Source organism: Mytilus edulis, chromosome 11 (assembly GCF_963676685.1).
Source record: "Mytilus edulis chromosome 11, xbMytEdul2.2, whole genome shotgun sequence".
Taxonomy (NCBI): Eukaryota; Metazoa; Mollusca; class Bivalvia; order Mytilida; family Mytilidae; genus Mytilus; species Mytilus edulis.
Window position 1 is genome coordinate 60737094 of NC_092354.1, and position 19084 is coordinate 60756177.

The 19084-nt window shown below is 32.5% G+C and overlaps 1 protein-coding gene across 1 annotated transcript; it reads left to right on the top strand.

The window, feature by feature from the left end:
• The first annotated feature begins 8605 nt into the window (after positions 1–8605).
• On the top strand, positions 8606–19075 carry LOC139494455 (uncharacterized). Its single transcript, XM_071282616.1, has 5 exons — positions 8606–8715; positions 12559–12662; positions 13849–14041; positions 14822–15004; positions 18722–19075. The coding sequence occupies exons 2-5, from the start codon at positions 12568–12570 to the stop codon at positions 19073–19075; spliced, it is 825 nt and encodes a 274-aa protein (XP_071138717.1). The 5' UTR covers positions 8606–8715; positions 12559–12567.
• The last annotated feature ends 9 nt before the right edge of the window (positions 19076–19084 follow it).

Consider the following 19084-nt stretch of genomic DNA (forward strand, 5'->3'; position numbering starts at 1 on the left):
ACTGAGTCTAATATCTCTGTTAAACCCTCCATCAGATCATTGTAATCTGTTTGGTTTGGCTTTTTTTACCTTTTGGTTTTTCATTTATTTTTAATTTTCTGAATGTGGTTTATCAAATTTGACTTCAAGAGCTTGTGTGATTATAATCTCATGATCAATTGACTCATTGCTACTCTTTGATTCATTTAGAGTTTCTTCTATGGGGGTGGAATCGGAAGTGTTAGTTTGGGTTACTTCTATTGTTTCCTTGTCATGGTAGATGTATACCTCTATTTTCCCTGAGCTTATAATTGTGGTTTCTTGTGAATCTTAGGATTCTTTTGAGTCTTGTGTAGATAGGGACTCATTACTATTTGTTCTTGTTCTAGTAGGGTGGGTTCTTGCTGAACTCCAGGCTCTACGATGTAGCTCTGGCTGGACAATCTTTTGAGATATGTCCATGTGCTTGGCAATTATAACACTTTTTGCCGTGTGGCTGGCCTTCTTATCTAGTAGTTATTTGTTGCCCTTTTATACATACTTTTTTGGTATATCCTCTTTAATACTGTTGGCGACGACTGTAACGTCCCCACTAGATATATCAGGGAAATATTTGTAGTTGTTTTATTTTATTTCCCCTATATCTACATATTTTTGCATTTTGTTTCTGATGTACTCTAGTTTTAATTCATAGGGTATATCGAACAAAGTAATGTCAATGGTTTTTTGTTTGTTTTCCCATTGTAGGGGTTCTGCTTGCTCTACATTAAAGGTACCATCTTGAACCTCGATTTTGGTTATTATCTTGAATATACTTATACATAGAGATAAACTGTATACAGCAATAATGTTGAGCAAAATAAGATCTACAAATAAGTCTGCATGACCAAACTTGTCAATTGACCCCTTAAGGAGTTATTGCCCTTTATAGTATTTTTTTAACAATTTTCATATTTTTTGTAATTTTTGTAATTTTTAGAAAATATTTTCCACTGTAATAACTGGACCAAGTTCATTATAGATAGAGATAATTATAGCAATTAGAATGTTCAGTAAAGTAAGATCTACAAACAGATCACGATCACCAAAACACAATTTTGTCATGAATTTATCGGTGTCCATTGTACCGATATGCACAGAGACCAAGGTGAGCGACACAGGCTCTTGAGAGCCTCTAGTTACTTTCTCTTATATCATTTTTAAACTCTTCATTTTCAGATTTTGCATTATCTATTTGAATGATATATTTTGATACTTCTGCATGGTGATGTCCTATCATTTCGCTGATTTCTTTTACAACTGTAACAATTGCATTTGAAGGTAGTTTTAATTTTCCCTTAACTGAAGAAGAGTTAAAGCAAATCCTCTTTTAAAATCAATTGCAATTGCGTTGTTTCTACTTCAATGTAGCCCGGTGCTTCGGTATATTATTTTTCCCCTTCGAAAAATGTTTATGGTGAAATTCAGGGTGTTTTTGTTTCGATCAGATTCACTCCCACCTAACAACTGTTGGGGCAATTTTTTAACTATGGTCCACTTTAAGCTTCAGCTGGTATCTCAATCAGCATTCGTGTTTTCTAGGTGGAGAGAAAGAACGAAAAATCGTCACAATTGACGCTTCTTGCCATGATGACCAACTTCGGGGGAAATTCCCGCACAACCAACCCCGCCTTCTCGCCGACCCTATGATCAACTACATTAGATTTAAAGGAATGAATATTCTACAGCAACAGTGCTAAGCTAATTTCCATATAATTTGCATATTTTTGCAAATAAACGAAAATTATTCATTTTCTGAAAACAATTCAGCATGGTAAGGGTAAAGGCCCTTGGTGGTACAAACCAATTTTTTTCCAGTTTTATCTCAAATTTGGATGGTTTTATTTTAATTTATTTTGGGTCAGCATTTAAAAAGCAGTTAAACTATGGAGAGATATTGTAGATTCAATTACAATTTTAAATCATATAAAAATGTGGATTACCCAATAAAATTGAGAATGGAAATAGGGAATGTACATTTATCATCAGAATCAGATCTCATAATACAATAAAGTTCATGTTATATGGATTTCTCTAATTCTTCGTCAATTTATCCCTTTCTGCACCCATTGTATAAAAAAAAATTAATCAACGTGTGGTTCGTTTGATCTCAGTACTTCATTGGTTAAAATCCGATTATGACGTCGAATTTTCTTGCTCTCCTCTGAAATACCTATTGTGACGGCATGAAAAAAGGCGACCATGCCTGATGTCGTCACATAGAAAGAACACATCTTTTTGCAGAGAATTCGAAAAGAAGGAATAAGTTTGCCTGCATAATGTTAAAAAATCATTAGAGAAACAGATTCCACCACCAAAACTCGTGTAATACGATATTTATCCACTCTCGACAGTTAATTTTAAATATTTAAAACGCTCGGCCAAGCCTCGCGTTTTAAATTTGAAAATTTAACTGTCTCGAGTGGATAAATATCGTATTACACTCGATGCAGTGGTAGAATCTATATTTCTACAATCCTTAGTTTCAAGTTGTTTTTTTTTTTTTTTTAATTTTCAACATATCGTTTCATATAGATTATATATATATATCACGATATCACAGTAGCATGGGTTCGAATCCCGGCGAGAGAAGAACCAAAAATTTGTGAAAGCAAATTTACAGATCTAACATTGTTGGGTTGATGTTTAGACGAGTTGTATATACATTATGTACACAGCCATGTATCACGATCATTGATGGCGATCCGATGGATACATCTGTTGTAGGGTTGTCACTGACTCAGACGTACTTATATATATATATAATAAAAATTATAACACAAATTCCCATACGTTTCGGCCATTACGGCCTTCTTCATTGGAATAAATTACAACATTGAAACAACAATTACATCGCTTGGATACATTACGTTATAATAACTTCTATGACGTTCATTTGCCGCGTTTTTTGCTTTTTTAATATAAATATATTTATTATCGTTCATACATTGTGTTGAGTCCTTCAGGTTCTAAAGTTTTTAATTTTTTCATCCAAAAGGTTTCTTTAGTTTTTCTGTAAATTCCTGTCCCAAATACTCTCTCTATGGCGGTAACTTTCAAATTTGTCATGGAATGATTGTTCTGAATAAAATGGTTGGCTACTGGATCTTCTGTTTTTTTTGTGCGTATTTTTGAAAAGTTCAATAGCATTCGTTGATATAGTGTATCACCCGCTTGTCCTACATATAGAACTTTTTCACATTTTGTACAATTAATCGCATATACAGTAGGCGTGATATATGCGATTCATTGTACATATATATATATAAGAAGATCTCGTATGAGTGCCAATTAGACAACTCTCATCCAAGTCACAATTTACAAAAGTAAACCATTATAGTAGAAGATATTAGCAAGCAAAATCAAGGGAATTGTACAAATGATGATACAAGCATGAAAATTACCACAAAGCATCATAACTATATACTATTTAAGAAATAACTGCTGGCCATTAGAAAAAATATTTTTCAGTTTCAAGATGGCCACGGTCATTTTCTAAAATGGCTGTTTTCTTCAGTTTGAAAAAAAAATGATTTTTCTGGGAAAGTTTTTTAAACTTCTTTTAGTAAAAAAAATTATCAGGGTTTGGCGGCTACCTTCCTTACATCACAAATTTATTAAAAATTAATATTTGACATATCCAGTATTTGCGCATGCGCAAAAATGTTACAAAATTCTTTCAAAAACATTTGAATTAATTACCATATATTTAGTGTTTTTGGATTTCTAGTAATATTATAAATTGGTTTTATAACATTTTTCAAGGTTATAATACACATGTGTTTAACACTTTTGCGCATGTGCAAACTATTCATAGACATTAAAAGCGATTTGTGAGCACAACCAGGCAATTATCAGGTATTCGATGGATAAGGCGAAAATGTGGCGAATCCCGAAAAAACATCAATTGTAACTGCAGATCAGCCACTTTTGGAAATTCCTTAGCAAATTCAATGGGAATTGCCTGATTTTTATGGAAAAGATAAGTTTATCGTCATGTTTGGTGGATTGCACATTGCAATGACTTGTTGTTTAAGCAACTGTCAAACCAAACTCGGCATTTAAACTTATCAAAGAGTGTTATCACTTGTTAACTTGATTGATTTTTTTTAAATATTCTTTACGTATTTGCCTCAATTTTGGAACCGGAAATCACTATTTTTCTTCATTTATGTGTTGTTTTGTCGTACTTAGGAACTGTTTTTAACGTGTTATCATAACTTACATTTGATTATACCTATAACACATTTTTCAAGGATTTACATCCCTTGTGAAGTTGCTTGAAAGTATAAAATTTGAAATTTTTGACTTGTTTGCCGACATTTATAAATCGGAAGTCATCTTTAGTTTCATTGATGTATTGTCTAGTCGTCATTTAGGAACTGTCATTTACTTTTTATCAATTCTAACATTGGATTTTACATACAACTCACCTTTCAAAGGATTAACGACTTATTGCCAAATTGTTATGACGCCATTTCCAAAATGTGTGGTGGCCATCTTGAAAAATTGATTTTTTTTTCTGGCCAGCAGTGAATTTTTTATAAGTATCATTTAGTCAACCTTTATACCAAATTTCATGCTTGTATCACGATTTGCACAATTATGTCCATATTATTTCCCACTATAGGTCAAGGTACGGTCTTCAACACGTCCGCATTAGCTCACACCAAATCTATAAAGGGGCCAAAAAATAACTGGTTTAAAACAATTCAAACAGGAAAACCAACGGTATAATCGATATAAAAAAAACCACATCAACAAACGACAACCGCTTAACATTGGGTACCTGGTTTAGTAAGGTGCAAACAAATGCAGCAGGTTTAAACGTTTTATTAGGTAACAACATTCACACATCACAACATATAGATAGACACACTATAACATATATCAATTGAAATAGCCTTACTTATGTATCAAAAGACATACATGTATTAACAAAATTAACTAAACATGCACTAAACGAATAAATTGCATTTAAAAAAATTAAGTGCGAGTCTACAAAGAATCATCAGTGACGCTCGAACGAAACATTTTAAATAATGTCAATTAAAGTACGAAGTGAAGATATCTATTCCTTGGGTAGAAAATTCTAAGCATTATAAAAATTTCAAAATTCATAATAGGACGTAACTATTTTTTTTTAAACCCAGCTAAAGATCAGAATACCATAAGTAATAATGTCCGTGCTTAAAAGTTACATGTCAAGCTCTCTCTGTAGTGTTATGAATTTAGATAAGAAAAGCGAAAATTCGCATTCACGAGAAAAATTATTATTTATGCATACACGTGAAATTTTGCGCAAGACATAGTATATAAAAATATACGCACTATGACATAGTTGTTGATTAAATCGTAATTATTTGAAACTTATCATAATTTATGTCGATTTTTTTCAAACAAATGTGATCAAACTTGATCTACAGTCACAAACAATATAAAAAAGAAGATGTTGTATGATTCCCAATGAGACAACTTTACACAAGAGACAAAAATAACACAGATAATAATAATTATAGGTAACCGTACAGCCTTCAATAATGAGCAAAGCCCATCTTTTTTTCTCTCCTTACAATATCAGTATGTAATATATGATGAGCAATGTGATTGTACCAAGCCGTGGCGGACACAGAGCTTATGGTGGGTCCGGTATCTGGACCCCCTTTTTGGACGATCAATGCATTTGAATGGGGACAAATGGTCGGGCCTCCTTTTATACTGGGTTTTGGAACTCCTCTTTTTAAAATGCCAGGATCAGCCCATGTACGGCCAGGTCATTGCTTGTTCTAGTCAAATTATATGATAAGTTTTTGTTTTCAGGTAGTCAACTGTTCACCCCTTCTACAAAATGTAAAGATAGTCTTAGTAAGTAAGTATTACTTTATTTTGATCTGCGTATTGACAATAAAATTGAGAAAGAAAATGGGGAATGTGTCAAAGAGACAACAACCCGACCATAGAACAGACAATAGCAGAAGGTCACCAACAGGTCTTCAATGCAGCGAGAAATTCCCGCACCCGGAGGCATCCTTTAGCTGGCCCCTAAACGAATATATATACTAGTTCAGTGATAATGAACGCCATACTAAACTCCAAATTGTACACAAGAAACTAAAAATAAAACATAGACTAACAAAGGCCAGAGGCTCATGACGGACAGGCGTGAACATTCGGCTGGGTTAAACATGTTTATGAGATCTCAATTCTCCCCCTATACCTCTAGCCAATGTAGAAACGTAAACGCATAACAATTCGCATATTAAAATTCAGTTTAAGAGAAGTCCGAGTCTAATGTCACAAGATGTAACCAAACATATTACAACGTACGCTGTAATGAGCTTTTCACCGAATATAAAAAAAAAAACATATACAATAACAAACAAAACAAGACATGTAGCAGGCAAATCAAACGATTTCTTTCCTTGTGAGGTAGTTCTTACTTGTGGTATTTCAAAGATGTTGCTGTATCTAAAAAAATATTTAGTCTGTTTCAGAATTCGAAGTAGATTTTGTAAACATAAAGGAGCCAAATTAATAAAATTGTACAAGTCTAGTGTCATTGTCCTGGTGCGTCTCACTACGATACGGTTGGAACCTTTGCGTTGTTAAGAAGTTTTTCAGAGGATATGATAGATAATCGTCATTTACAAATCGCAGTGCTCTTTTGTGTTTTTCGAGGGTTTTTTTTTAGAATTTTTCTCTGTACTGAAATGCCAAGTTTATTCAATCTGGTTAAAAATTATCCAATTCTCTTTAAAACATTTAGCTGTTGTGGTGCCCTTCTACAAAAGTTACTATATGGGCATCACATTTTATTATATTATCAATATCAATTCCAAGTATAAACTTCTCGGCATCTTCACATGATAAAAAATAATCAGAGGCGGATTTAGAGGGGGCACGGGCCCGGCCCCCCTTTCTTGGACAAAAAATTGTTGCTTATATAGGGAATCACTGAAGCGTGACTGGAGTGGGCCCCCTCTTAGGCACTATCGGAACTACTCGGCCTTTCTGGCTGCACGAAGAAATAACGTTATTTTACTGCATAGCGAGAATAGTCGAGTAGTTACGATTGCTCTTAGGCGGTCAGTGGGCCCCCACTTATGACAATTTCTGGATCCGCCAGTGTAATAAAATAGCTGAGTTGGGATGACAGATTTTTTGCAAAGGTTCTTTTACCTACAGCAATAACTTGAAATATCAGGATTTGCCTGCATCTTATTTACTTTGAACAAATCAATCAGCACTAGAGACTCAGATTCTAATATAGATATGAAATTTAAATGGTCATAATCCATACTACTAAAAGACAGTGAGAGTGTTATCGTCATAATAATTGTATAATGTATTATGTTTAACAAAATAAAAAATATCTTTTATGAAGACATTAAACAAAAGAACTTTGGGGTACCACCCTTTTGGATGGCAGTTTAGCTACTCAGAACACTCTTGACTTTAATTTGTTATCTTTTCTGTCAGAAAGTTATGACTTCTATAAAGATACAGAGTGTGGAGAAACATCATATGCTAATAATGTATCTAATAAAATATCATGGGATAAGCAGTCGAAAGCTTTTGAAAAATCCATAAGAACTGTAGCTGTATAAAAAAAAAATGTCTTGGGCTTTACGCCAGTTTTAAGTAATCTGCATAGCGAAGTCTGACATCTTCTACGGAAAGCACATAGATAAGGATTAAAAATGGAACCAAAGAAGTCATATAACTGTAAACCAAATATCTTTCGTAAAAGTATGAAAAAATAAGTAACACTCTGACTTGTCTGTAGTTTGATTTCAGCAGTGGCCTGTGGGTCGATCTTTTTATGTAAGGGTGTAACTTGGGCTTCTTAAAGACGATCTGGAAATACGCCCATGTCCACAGTCAAATTTATAAGACTGGTTTAGTTTAAACAATATTTACTCAGATAAATCAACATTAAACGATATTATACAAATGAAATAATATTAAGGATTCAGAAACAAGCAATTTGTTTAATTTTACAAATCTGTCTCCTTAAATTACAAAATAATACACTTATTGAACAATACATAAATATAAATACTGGCATGCTCTGTAATAAATATATGAATATGAAAAAGGTGAAAGAAGAAGACTGGTTTGCTGAGGTTTGCTGAAAGATTTACTTGCTAACTTTTTTTGCTGGTATCCCATATTCTCCTGTTGATCCTGTTGCTTAGTCTCAGTTTAAATAAAGAAAATTAAAAAGTTCATGATATACTCTAATGAATGATACAGCAGCAAATATATACACTTTTGAATATTCGAATTATTATATATACAAAGGCAATATTAAATTAACTCTTTGAATATATATTTATTTTGAATGACCGTTACAGACTTTAACAATCGAGAAGACCTAAAACTAAAATTGTAAATTAAAAAAAATAAGAAATACTTTATTTTTTCAACGGATTATAATTTTGAAAATATATCTTATATTATTCACTAAGCATCACTAAAGCCTATGCAGAGGCATAAATAGAAAAATCTAGAATTCTCATGGCTGTTAAAGGGTCCGTTCTAGTCTACGTGTAGTGGTGTTGTGCACGGGAGCTAGGATCGGTTATTTATAGAAAACGGCGCGAAATCAAACAAACCGATGCAGTTTATGATAATAGTTTCGAGTTAGAAAGTCTGTACACGAGTTTAATCAATCATTTATACAACAATAATCTGGTAAGATAAAACACAAACACGGAAAAAATGAAAACACAATCGCTAACATGTATCCCAAAGGCAGAGCGTAGACAAGAACTTCTGAATCTAAAAGAATCTAGACATGCTAGAATAGAGTTCAAAGAAGATTTTATTTCCCAAATTACAGGGCCCTAGTCCAAATATATCATTAATGACCGATTGATTATCGATGAAAGTGAACGGGGTACAAAGATAAAATGGTCATAACTTTTTTATAATTCCCCTCCAAGCCACGTTACAGGGGGTCTCATTGGGGGGGTTCCGATCCCGGATCCCGCTTATTGTTTTGTCAGATTCCCGTATCCCGCTTACACTATTTATGTAAGCAATTTTCATTTTTTTGTCATTTCCCAGGTCCCGCTAGACCTCATTTCCCGTTTTCACGACACAATAATTTGACTTTCACGTGTCACGCTTACAAAAAAATCGGCAATCCCGTTTCACGCTTAGACCCCAATGAGACCCACTTACAGTATACAAATTTTTACAATTAAATACATGTATGTTTTAAGTTTCAGTGCAGATAAATGATTTCAAAATAAGTTTGAAAATCGAGGTGACATATAAATCATACAGCCTCCGTTGACTTCTTCGTTAAAACTCGATAAAACTGCTATGGGACCATTTTGTATAATCAATTTTCTCAACTTATTTATTGTTATTTATATCCTCCCAACCAGGGTTCCCCCTTGGTCAATTATTTTTTTCTCCACCTCTTTCGCCAAAACAATATATTTTTCACCACTTTAGTATTTTTTTCGCCAAGTAACATAAATATATATTTTTCGTTTAAAATTTACCTTTTTTTCTACCCCCCCCTCCACCATCCCTCCCTGAAATAAGATGATTTTGCCCCATTGTGTCGTGTCTATGATTATTCTCTCAAACTTATGTAAGAGTCTACATTTTAATGAATATAAACACTATAAACATTTACTTTTAAACAACAGATTTTTTTAACTTAAAAGGGAAAAATATTCATTGTATTTCAAACAACTTTTCTAAATGAGGGGGCCACTATACTTTTAATAATAAATAAGATATAAGTCCTGGAATATAAACAAAATTAATGGACATGTTTTGATCATATAATACCAGTATATATAAAAAAAAAAAAAAGATGTGGTATGATTGCCAATGAGACAACTATCCACAAAAGACCAAAATGACAGACATTAACAACTATAGGTCACCTTATGGCCTTCAACAATGAGCAAAGCCCATACTGCATAGTCAGCTATAATAGGCCCTGATAAGACGATGTTAAACAATTCAAACGAGAATAGTTCGTATGGAAAGTTTCTTTAAAAGAAAAATACTGATGTGCCCTTTTGTACTAAAAAATGGATTTTACAACAAAACAAAAGCTTTAATCACATGAAAGTGATCCCTCATTTCATGTGTAGTCATTACATTGAAGGGTTACTCTCATTCGACAAAAATGTTCGAGGGGTTGTTCCCAACCTTTTGGATAGATTTCTTCATAACTAAAGATTTCTTTTCTTGACCATCGTAAATGAAAAAGTTGAGACGTAAAACTATGGTGTAAACACGTGTGCCCATCAAACGACTTTAAAGTAGTCTCCCTAATCAATTACTTATATATACCTTAGATATTAAAGTCAGAGGATAATTAAACTTTTGAATCAGAGATTTTTCTTGCTTTTGAACATTTTTCGTAACAACAGCTTTCTTTTTCTAAACTATCTTTAAAAGGAGAGGAGACGTCAAAAGTTTGCTTCAAACAGGTGCGTCGCAAAGTGGTAATTAAATTCTGTATGTGATATTTAGCGGAAGCCATTTAACCATATCATTTTGTCAAACAATTCAATCAACACCTTTATTACTTAGTCCTTTGTTGTCGAAAGCAATAAAATGCAATCAGCTGATTATTGATTTTCTGTCCAAATCTTAATGAGGTCAATTCCGAGTAGTGTCTGATCGGATAAAGTCCGATCGAGAAACTAGAAAAAACGTAAATAAACAAGATGGAGGAAAATAAATCGTTATATATATTTCTTTCGTCAAATTCTTTCACAAATGACGAATTTTTTTCGCCACATTTATTATTTTTTCGCTAATTGCGAAAATGGCGACCGCCAGTGGAAACCCTGCTCCCAACCCCTAAAAAGATCGACAACATATATATATTCATTTGCATAAAATGAAAAAACCATATCACTTCAGGTATCAAACGTTTTGCTTCAAAATTTGATTGAAAAGTTCATATTTTGGCAGTCTTTAGCAATATTTTCAAAATGGTGGCCACTGTTGGAGGATAACAACAAAACGACATGCCAGTATTCATTTAGTTATAAATCAAAAAGTAATATTTCAAATATTTATCAATCTTTTTATACTTAAGAAATTTCTTTTTTTCGCATGTTCTTTAATACATCTATTAGAAACAGTCTTTCACACTAGAAATAAAGATTTATCATGTTTATATGCACGAACCATGCAGTTTACATAGATAGCTTGTGGCGACATGGGTATATATATTTTTGAAGATTTGTACGATGAAAATCAAAAAAATGTTAGATGCATGTCTTTTCAATAATTGTCTTACCTGAAAGCAGCATAGAATTAAACATTGTTTCTCTCTGTTAAAACAGATACATGCTATTTGTTTTGATAAAATTTCGAAGTTACAAATATAATAAAATGGCGACCAAATAAATTTCAAACATAGACGATGTTCGACACTGATTTTGCACATGCAAATAATTCAATTTGATTTGACTGTTTATATTGCAATTAAATATGACACGTTATTGTAACTCATATGATAATTAAGGATACATAATATAGCTAGATTGTGGATATATTAATTAAGTCATCATCGTGAACAAAGAAAACAAACATGGCAACGTGGCCTTTATATCACGATGTAAGTGTTGACAAGACCTATATATATTAGTATTGTACGATTGTTTATGAAATCATTTTGTGATAATATTTTATATTTGAAAACCTCGAATGGATGGTAAAATAGATGAAATATCTAAAAAAAATAATTTTAAAATCACCTGACACGTGTAACCAGCACATTTTACACAATCCTAATTAGGTAACCATTCACATGTAGAGTTATTGAACGTAATTATGACTGGAATAGTTGCATATGATTTTAATTTTTTTTTTCTGGGACGCCTTTCTACGTCGTAGGAAGTCCTAAGGAAGGCGTCCCAGAAAAAAAAATAAATAGCCTTTGTAGAAAGGCGTCCCCTCCAGAAAAAATAAATAAATAGCCTTAGTAGAAAGGCGTCCCCCCCCCAAAAAAAAATAGCCTTCGCCAGATGTCATAATTATTTTGACCTAATTTTCATGGTTCAGTTGTCAAAGTTTTTGAGTTTTGGTCTTATTTATAATACTGTGTATGCAATAGGTCAACTATACTTAGTGTATGGAAATATTTTATGATCTATATGTTAGTCGCGCAGGTTTTATTTGACCTTGACCGCATTTTAATAGTTCATTGCTCAGTGTTAAATTTAGTTGCAGAAAGCTCAACATTAGGATAATGATCCGGCGACATTAGCTGACTACTTAAAACCTTTTACATTTAAGAAGGTGGAAGACCTGGATGCTTCAATTACTTAAATTAAAATGGTCCAAATTTATTGACAAAGGAACAACTTTTTCAAAAGAACTATATACAGATATTTTATTTTAGAACATACATGTGAAAAAGTTAGAAGCCTTAATAATTGATATTTTTTTGAAGTTTTCAAAGGCTTGTTACTTCTCCCCCACCTGGTAAACTTGGCTACCTGTACATAGTCCAAATAATTAATCTATTTATGACGTCTTATTTTTCAGGTTGTAAAGATGGTTGACTCTGTTATGGCAGATTACTTCGGTAACCCTGGATCACCATTGTTACATCTTAACCACAGATACATGCACGCTATAGGTAATTCCAGGTGAGGACTGGTTTTATAAACTTTCTGAAAAACTACATAGATATATTATAAGAAGATGTGGTATGAGTGCCAAAGAGACAATAACTGTCCATCCAAGTCACAATTTATAAAAGTAAACCATTATAGGTCAAAGTAAGGTCTTCAACATAGAGCCTTGTCTCACAATGAACAGCAAGCTATAAAGGCCCCCAAAATGACTAGTGTACATTTATGATCAAATTTATATAAGATGAGAACCAATTACTGTAAATTCAGAAATTGTTGTGTGCGGTGCATTTATTATTGAGATTTTGTCATTCTAGACTGAAATGTGATTTTAATTTTTACAATTTTGAGAAAAATTCTGTTTAATTCATAGAAAATATTTCAAAATGCGAGTTTAAATTATTGCCTTTACAACTCGCATTTTTCGCAATAATAAAAACCTCGCATTAATTTCTGAATTTACAGTATTAGATACATCTTAATCTCAGGATACACTTATGCTATATGTAATTCTAGTTTAGAACTAGTTTTATGGTACACTTTCATCTCACAAACATGTATGCTTAAAGTACTGTATAGCGGGTTATTTTCGATGGGTGTAAATATTTGCTTATTTTCGCGGATAGAACAAAATCACCAAAATCAATTCCGCCAATTTAAATTGCACATGCAAAGGTATTGATAAAATTTTTGAATTGCCAAAATAATGAACAAAAACAAAAAAAGACAAAATCAAATAACAAAACCTATCCTGTCACAATATTGACAATAATTAAAACATGTAAACCAAGAATGTGTTTCAAGTACACAGATGCCCCATCTGCACTATCATTTTCTATGTTCAGTGGACCGTAAATATGGGATAAAATTTCTAATTTGGCATTAAAATTTTGAAAGATTATATCATAGGGAACATGTTTACTAAGTTTCAAGTTGATTGGTCTTCAACTTCATCAAAAACTACCTCGACCAAAAACTTTAACCTGAAGCGGGACGAACGGACGCACACAGACCAGAAAACATAATGCCCATAAATGGGGCATAATAAATGGGACATAAAAAATAAATAGATTACAGTATGTTTTTATTGAGAAATTATTTTAGGGTTCTACAAAAATATTTTGATTCTTGAATGTAAGATTTGTTCATTTTAAGTTTAAATAAATCCTGGTATGATTTAAATGGATGTGGATATTTACAGAGCAAGGGATTTATCAGAAGAATGTAAGATTCCTGACGGACCCGAGTTTCTAGTCCTTGGAGGAGGTGACATCAGACATGTTCTATACACCGTATCACAGATGTCACAATTACAGAAATTACCATCATCCATCTCAATGTATCTAAATGATGCTGATGATGTTGTGTTAGCCAGGAATATATTATTGTTAAAAGTGAGGCCAAAATATGATAGATTTATAATATGGTTTTCTTACCATACTTATTATACCCCCGCTTTAAAAAAGGGGGGGTATACTGTTTTACCTCTGTCTGTCAGTCCGTCCGTCCGTCCCATGAAACTTTCGTCACATTTTTCTCAGGAACTACACATCCAACCTTTCTGTAATTTGGTATCAACATTTATATATGTCAGCCATACCGTGTGATGCGTTTTCAGATTCATCACTTGACAACTTCCTGTTTACCGAACACTTGTCTGATTTTACACATGATAGCCAAGTTGAAAATTTTCGTCACATTTTTCTCAGGAACTACAATACAAGGATTTCTGAAATTTGGTTTCAGGATTTATATAAGTCAGCTATACCGTGTGATGCGTTTTCAGATTTATCACTCGACAACTTCCTGTTTACCGAACACTTGCATATTTTTACACTATTAATATTATCCACTTGCGGCGGGGGTATCATCAGTGAGCAGTAGCTCGCAGTTTCACTTGTTTTTTCTCACAATAAAAACTCTTTTTTTCCACAGAATTCTCATATATACTCACAACATGCCATGGTCCTGCTGAACCATAAAAGACCAGTGAAAAAATCTAAAAATAGGTGAAAAAAAACAACTGATTCTGCAAACACAGTAAATATTGTACAGTAAATATGTGTTTCTGTGATGACTGAAAAACATGTGTATGAAATAATTTGATAACAACTCAGTCTCTTTTTTCTCATTAACAAAAATATCACAATATTCACCAGCTTACATATTTTCAGATTCTAGAGACCTGTGACCCCAATGACAAGAAGGCTCTGTCTTTTCTATGGTCTGTGTGGTATAATACCTTCCTGACTCCATCTGAGCACACTTGTTTAAAAGATCTGATCCATAATGTCCAACAAAAGTTACCCGAATGTGTTGAGTATGCAGAGGAGTATAGTTTGAAGGATATAGATAAGGTTTGTTCCACCAGGCTAAATAGTAAAAAAAGCGGCAGATACGAAGGGGTGTTCCGAACTCATAAGTTGAAGAAAATTTGACAACATCATGTGGCAAAACACCAAAAAAGGTCTTTATTTTGCAATTTATTATCACGATCTAAATAAGAGCCATTTTGAAATCGAGATTTCCCAGCAGCCTATATAAATATATATAAATGATTTAGAAAGTGAACAGCTTTACAATTACATAAAATCAAGTGATAAAAATATTCAGAAATATTTTGTTTTTGGTTTATTAATGTTAAAGTAGATTAAAAGTTTGAAATATTTGCTTGTAAAAACACATATATACTCAATAGCAGAGAATATAAAACCTAATTATACCCCCGCTTTAAAAAAGGGGGGGTATACTGTTTTACCTCTGTCTGTCCGTCCGTCCGTCAGTCCGTCCTTCAGTCAGTCCGTCCCATGAAACTTTCGTCACATTTTTCTCAGGAACTACACATCCACCCTTTCTGTACTTTGGTATCAACATTTATATATGTCAGCCATACCGTGTGATGCGTTTTCAGATTCATCACTTGACAACTTCCTGTTTACCGAACACTTGTCTGATTTTACACATGATAGCCAAGTTGAAAATTTTCGTCACATTTTTCTCAGGAACTACAATACAAGGATTTCTGAAATTTGGTTTTAGGATTTATATAAGTCAGCTATACCGTGTGATGCGTTTTCAGATTCATCACTCGACAACTTCCTGTTTACCGAACACTTGCATATTTTTACACTATTAATATTATCCACTTGCGGCGGGGGTATCATCAGTGAGCAGTAGCTCGCAGTTTCACTTGTTAGGAGTGAATTAAAATACAATGCTGTCAGGATTAATGCTAATTAATCAATCTTTTGATCTTATTAATCTGTAGATTCAATGTTGTAATACTTTTATAACTGATTGACGGGTTTCATTTACATGTTTGTAACGAGTGTTGTTTACATAACAATATCTATAATGTGTGCTTTCTTGAGATGTTTTCTGTTAATAAGATAATTGACTTGAGTTAAAGTCATGGCTTCTAACATTGCTTTTCATTTAGCGATACAGTTATGATTTGAGGTATATATATCATCAGTCATTCCCAAAAAATGGGTACAATTACAAAATTTCAGTGTCGCCGGCAAATAACCACAAAATGCAAGCTTAACATATGTCACAGATCATCTTTTTCGTGTTCTAAGTGATTAATATGTATACTAAAATAAAATTATATTCTTTTGTGATGTATATTGTAAATATATTTGTGTGATTTTCTATTTAATATACGGAAATCACACGAATTCCGAATGTCGCCAAGAAAAACTCCAAATATCGGTGTGAATTAAAATACTTTATTTCATCTAAATCATGATTAGATTTGCTTTTTTTATTTGACACTTTATTGATTTTTATCCACAAAAATATTTTAGAATCAAAAGTTATAATATACACTTTGATTTACCCATTAAACCAATGTCGCCGATAAACGTATAACCTACCGTAACGTATCTTTAGGTACAGTCAAAACATATTTATATGATTGGAAATCATGCCCAAAGTGACTTTAAGCTAAGTTGATACATCAAATTTTAAAATCCTGCCTTTAACTTTTATTGCAATGAAACGAAAAATAAAAAAAAATCTTTTCTTTCTCTTTTTTTCGATTGTCGCATATAAGAATCCAACCTACGTAACGCGTACTTTGGAACGCACTAACCAAGAACAAATCAAAATGATGATTATTTCATTGAAAGCACTCATAAAGCTTCTCAATAATCAGTTTTGAGAAAGCAACTCAACAAAAGTGTTACATGTTTCCATGTATAATGTAAATAAAACTAACCTCCGTTTAAATAACCTCCGTGACGCAGTTATTTACAGTTAAGTTGTCAGACTTTTTTATCAGTATCAGCGGCTGCCGACACTGCCGAAAGTCATTTTTGTAGCAGACATAATTTATTATAAAGAAAACAGACAAACAAAATACAGATTTTGAGAAAAAAATGTTGTTTTGGGAAAGGTAGGTTAACTTGTTTTTTCCCTATTATAATGTTTAATAAACGTTATATCAGTCATTTTCTTAGATTTAAAATAGTCTACAACACAACTTGTGTAATTACGACGACAATCATAACTTTAACAGCGGTTTATGGCAAACATTTTCAAGATTATTTAGGACTCATCAATGTAACGGAGGTTATGCAAATAAAAAAAATCTAAAGATGCATGTAAACACGATCATACCAATTGAAATTTTTGTACATTGTTATAGATACCAAATCAGTTCATCAATTATCACTAATAAAAATCAAAAGGTGATGTCAAGCATAGACGACATCATTGATTTACGTTACGGAGGATAGAAATTTAAGGAAAAAAAGTTTTTTTTGTCTAACAGGACTTTACTCTTTTTAGATAACGATTTACTAAGAAAAATGTTTAATTCTGTTGTCTTGTTTGTCATTTAATTCCAATATTTACATTCATTTATATGTTTGCTGTTGGTAAGAACTGGAATTGTCCGTTATGGAGGTTTTAAATGTCGTTACGGAGGATAGAAATTTTCGAAATGAAACTATTTTGACTTCAAAACTTCATAGTTGAGTATAATACATACATTATGGTGTGAAGGAAGATGACATTATCTGCATAGAGCAAATAAAATTAAGTTGAACAGTATTCGGTTTAGGTAAAACATATTTTGAGTGAAAGTTTATGAATCGTTACGGAGATTTTGACAAGAACAAGTCCATTTGACTAAAAGAAACATATAACTTGATAGAAAACAGTTTTTTAGTTTGTAATGTCAATAAATTGTTTAGAAAAGCTAGCATTAAAGAGTTAAGTGTTACTATGTATCAGCATTCAGATACTGGTTTGATATCAACCTCCGTAACAAAGATGGGGGTGTGGATTAATACAAGCATAAAAAATACATACAAGTGATTCAAAACATAAATAATAGGGTTTTTCCTGGAAAGCTGTATTATGAAACTAAAATATTATACAGCATAACATTTCATTAGTTTAAATTTATTACTAAATAAGTTGTGAAAACTACTTATTTGAATTATTTTTTAAACATTATATTAATTCAGACCTTAAAATTGGTATTTGCTTTCAATATATACAGAATAATACGTATAAATCAGTTTGCTATGGTGGTAAATGTAACACATTTCACATGAGCCTCGATTTAAATCTTGTGTTTTTCTCTAATGCAATTTTTAAGATGACTTTATACAACACTAACCTCCGATACGTTCATACTTACCTTGTCTTACAAAAAATGCTAAAACTAGAAAACAACTAAAATGGTGTAAGTAAAAATTAAAAAAATGACAGACTAGATATAGACACAGAAGAAAACAACACTCTCTCTCTGTTCAGTTGAAATTTATTTTTTAACAGTGTCTACATTCGAATTGTACCCATTTTTTGGGAATGACTGTCATGTCTATAAAATCAGTGTTACTGTTAAATACAGTTGTCCTCTAGATATCCTATTCATATACGCAAATGTATGGTCTTCAGCTAATGAAAAGAGTTTCCTTGAAATTTTCGCTTTTGCTTTATTTTCGCATTTTAATTCTTACCGTGAAAATAGCGAAAAATAAAACTGCCGCGAAAATTTCCCTGTTTACAGTCTATGCATGTTTTTGGTTTATAATAATAATTTTCTATTTAATTTAAAGGTCTTTAAGTATTGGTCAGAAAATCTAAACATCAATTCCAAGAAGATAAAAAAGAACCGAGATTCCTTTGTACAGAAGTATGTAAGTTCTGAATACAATGAAGAGGCATCATATCACACTGCGATAGAATGCTTATCTGCAGCTGAGGCATCTATTTTCTGTATAATGCCTGGGTCCACCTTGTTCAAAAAGAGACAAGCAGAACTGAAGTCCTATGTAGTGTCTGGGGTTTCATCCTTGGCACAGACAGATACACTGAACAGAGTCAATGTTACTTTACTGTGTCCACACTTAAAGGAATGGAGAGTGGAGCCTTCTGGAACCCCTTTTCATGCTTATAATCATGGAATGTAAGTATATCAT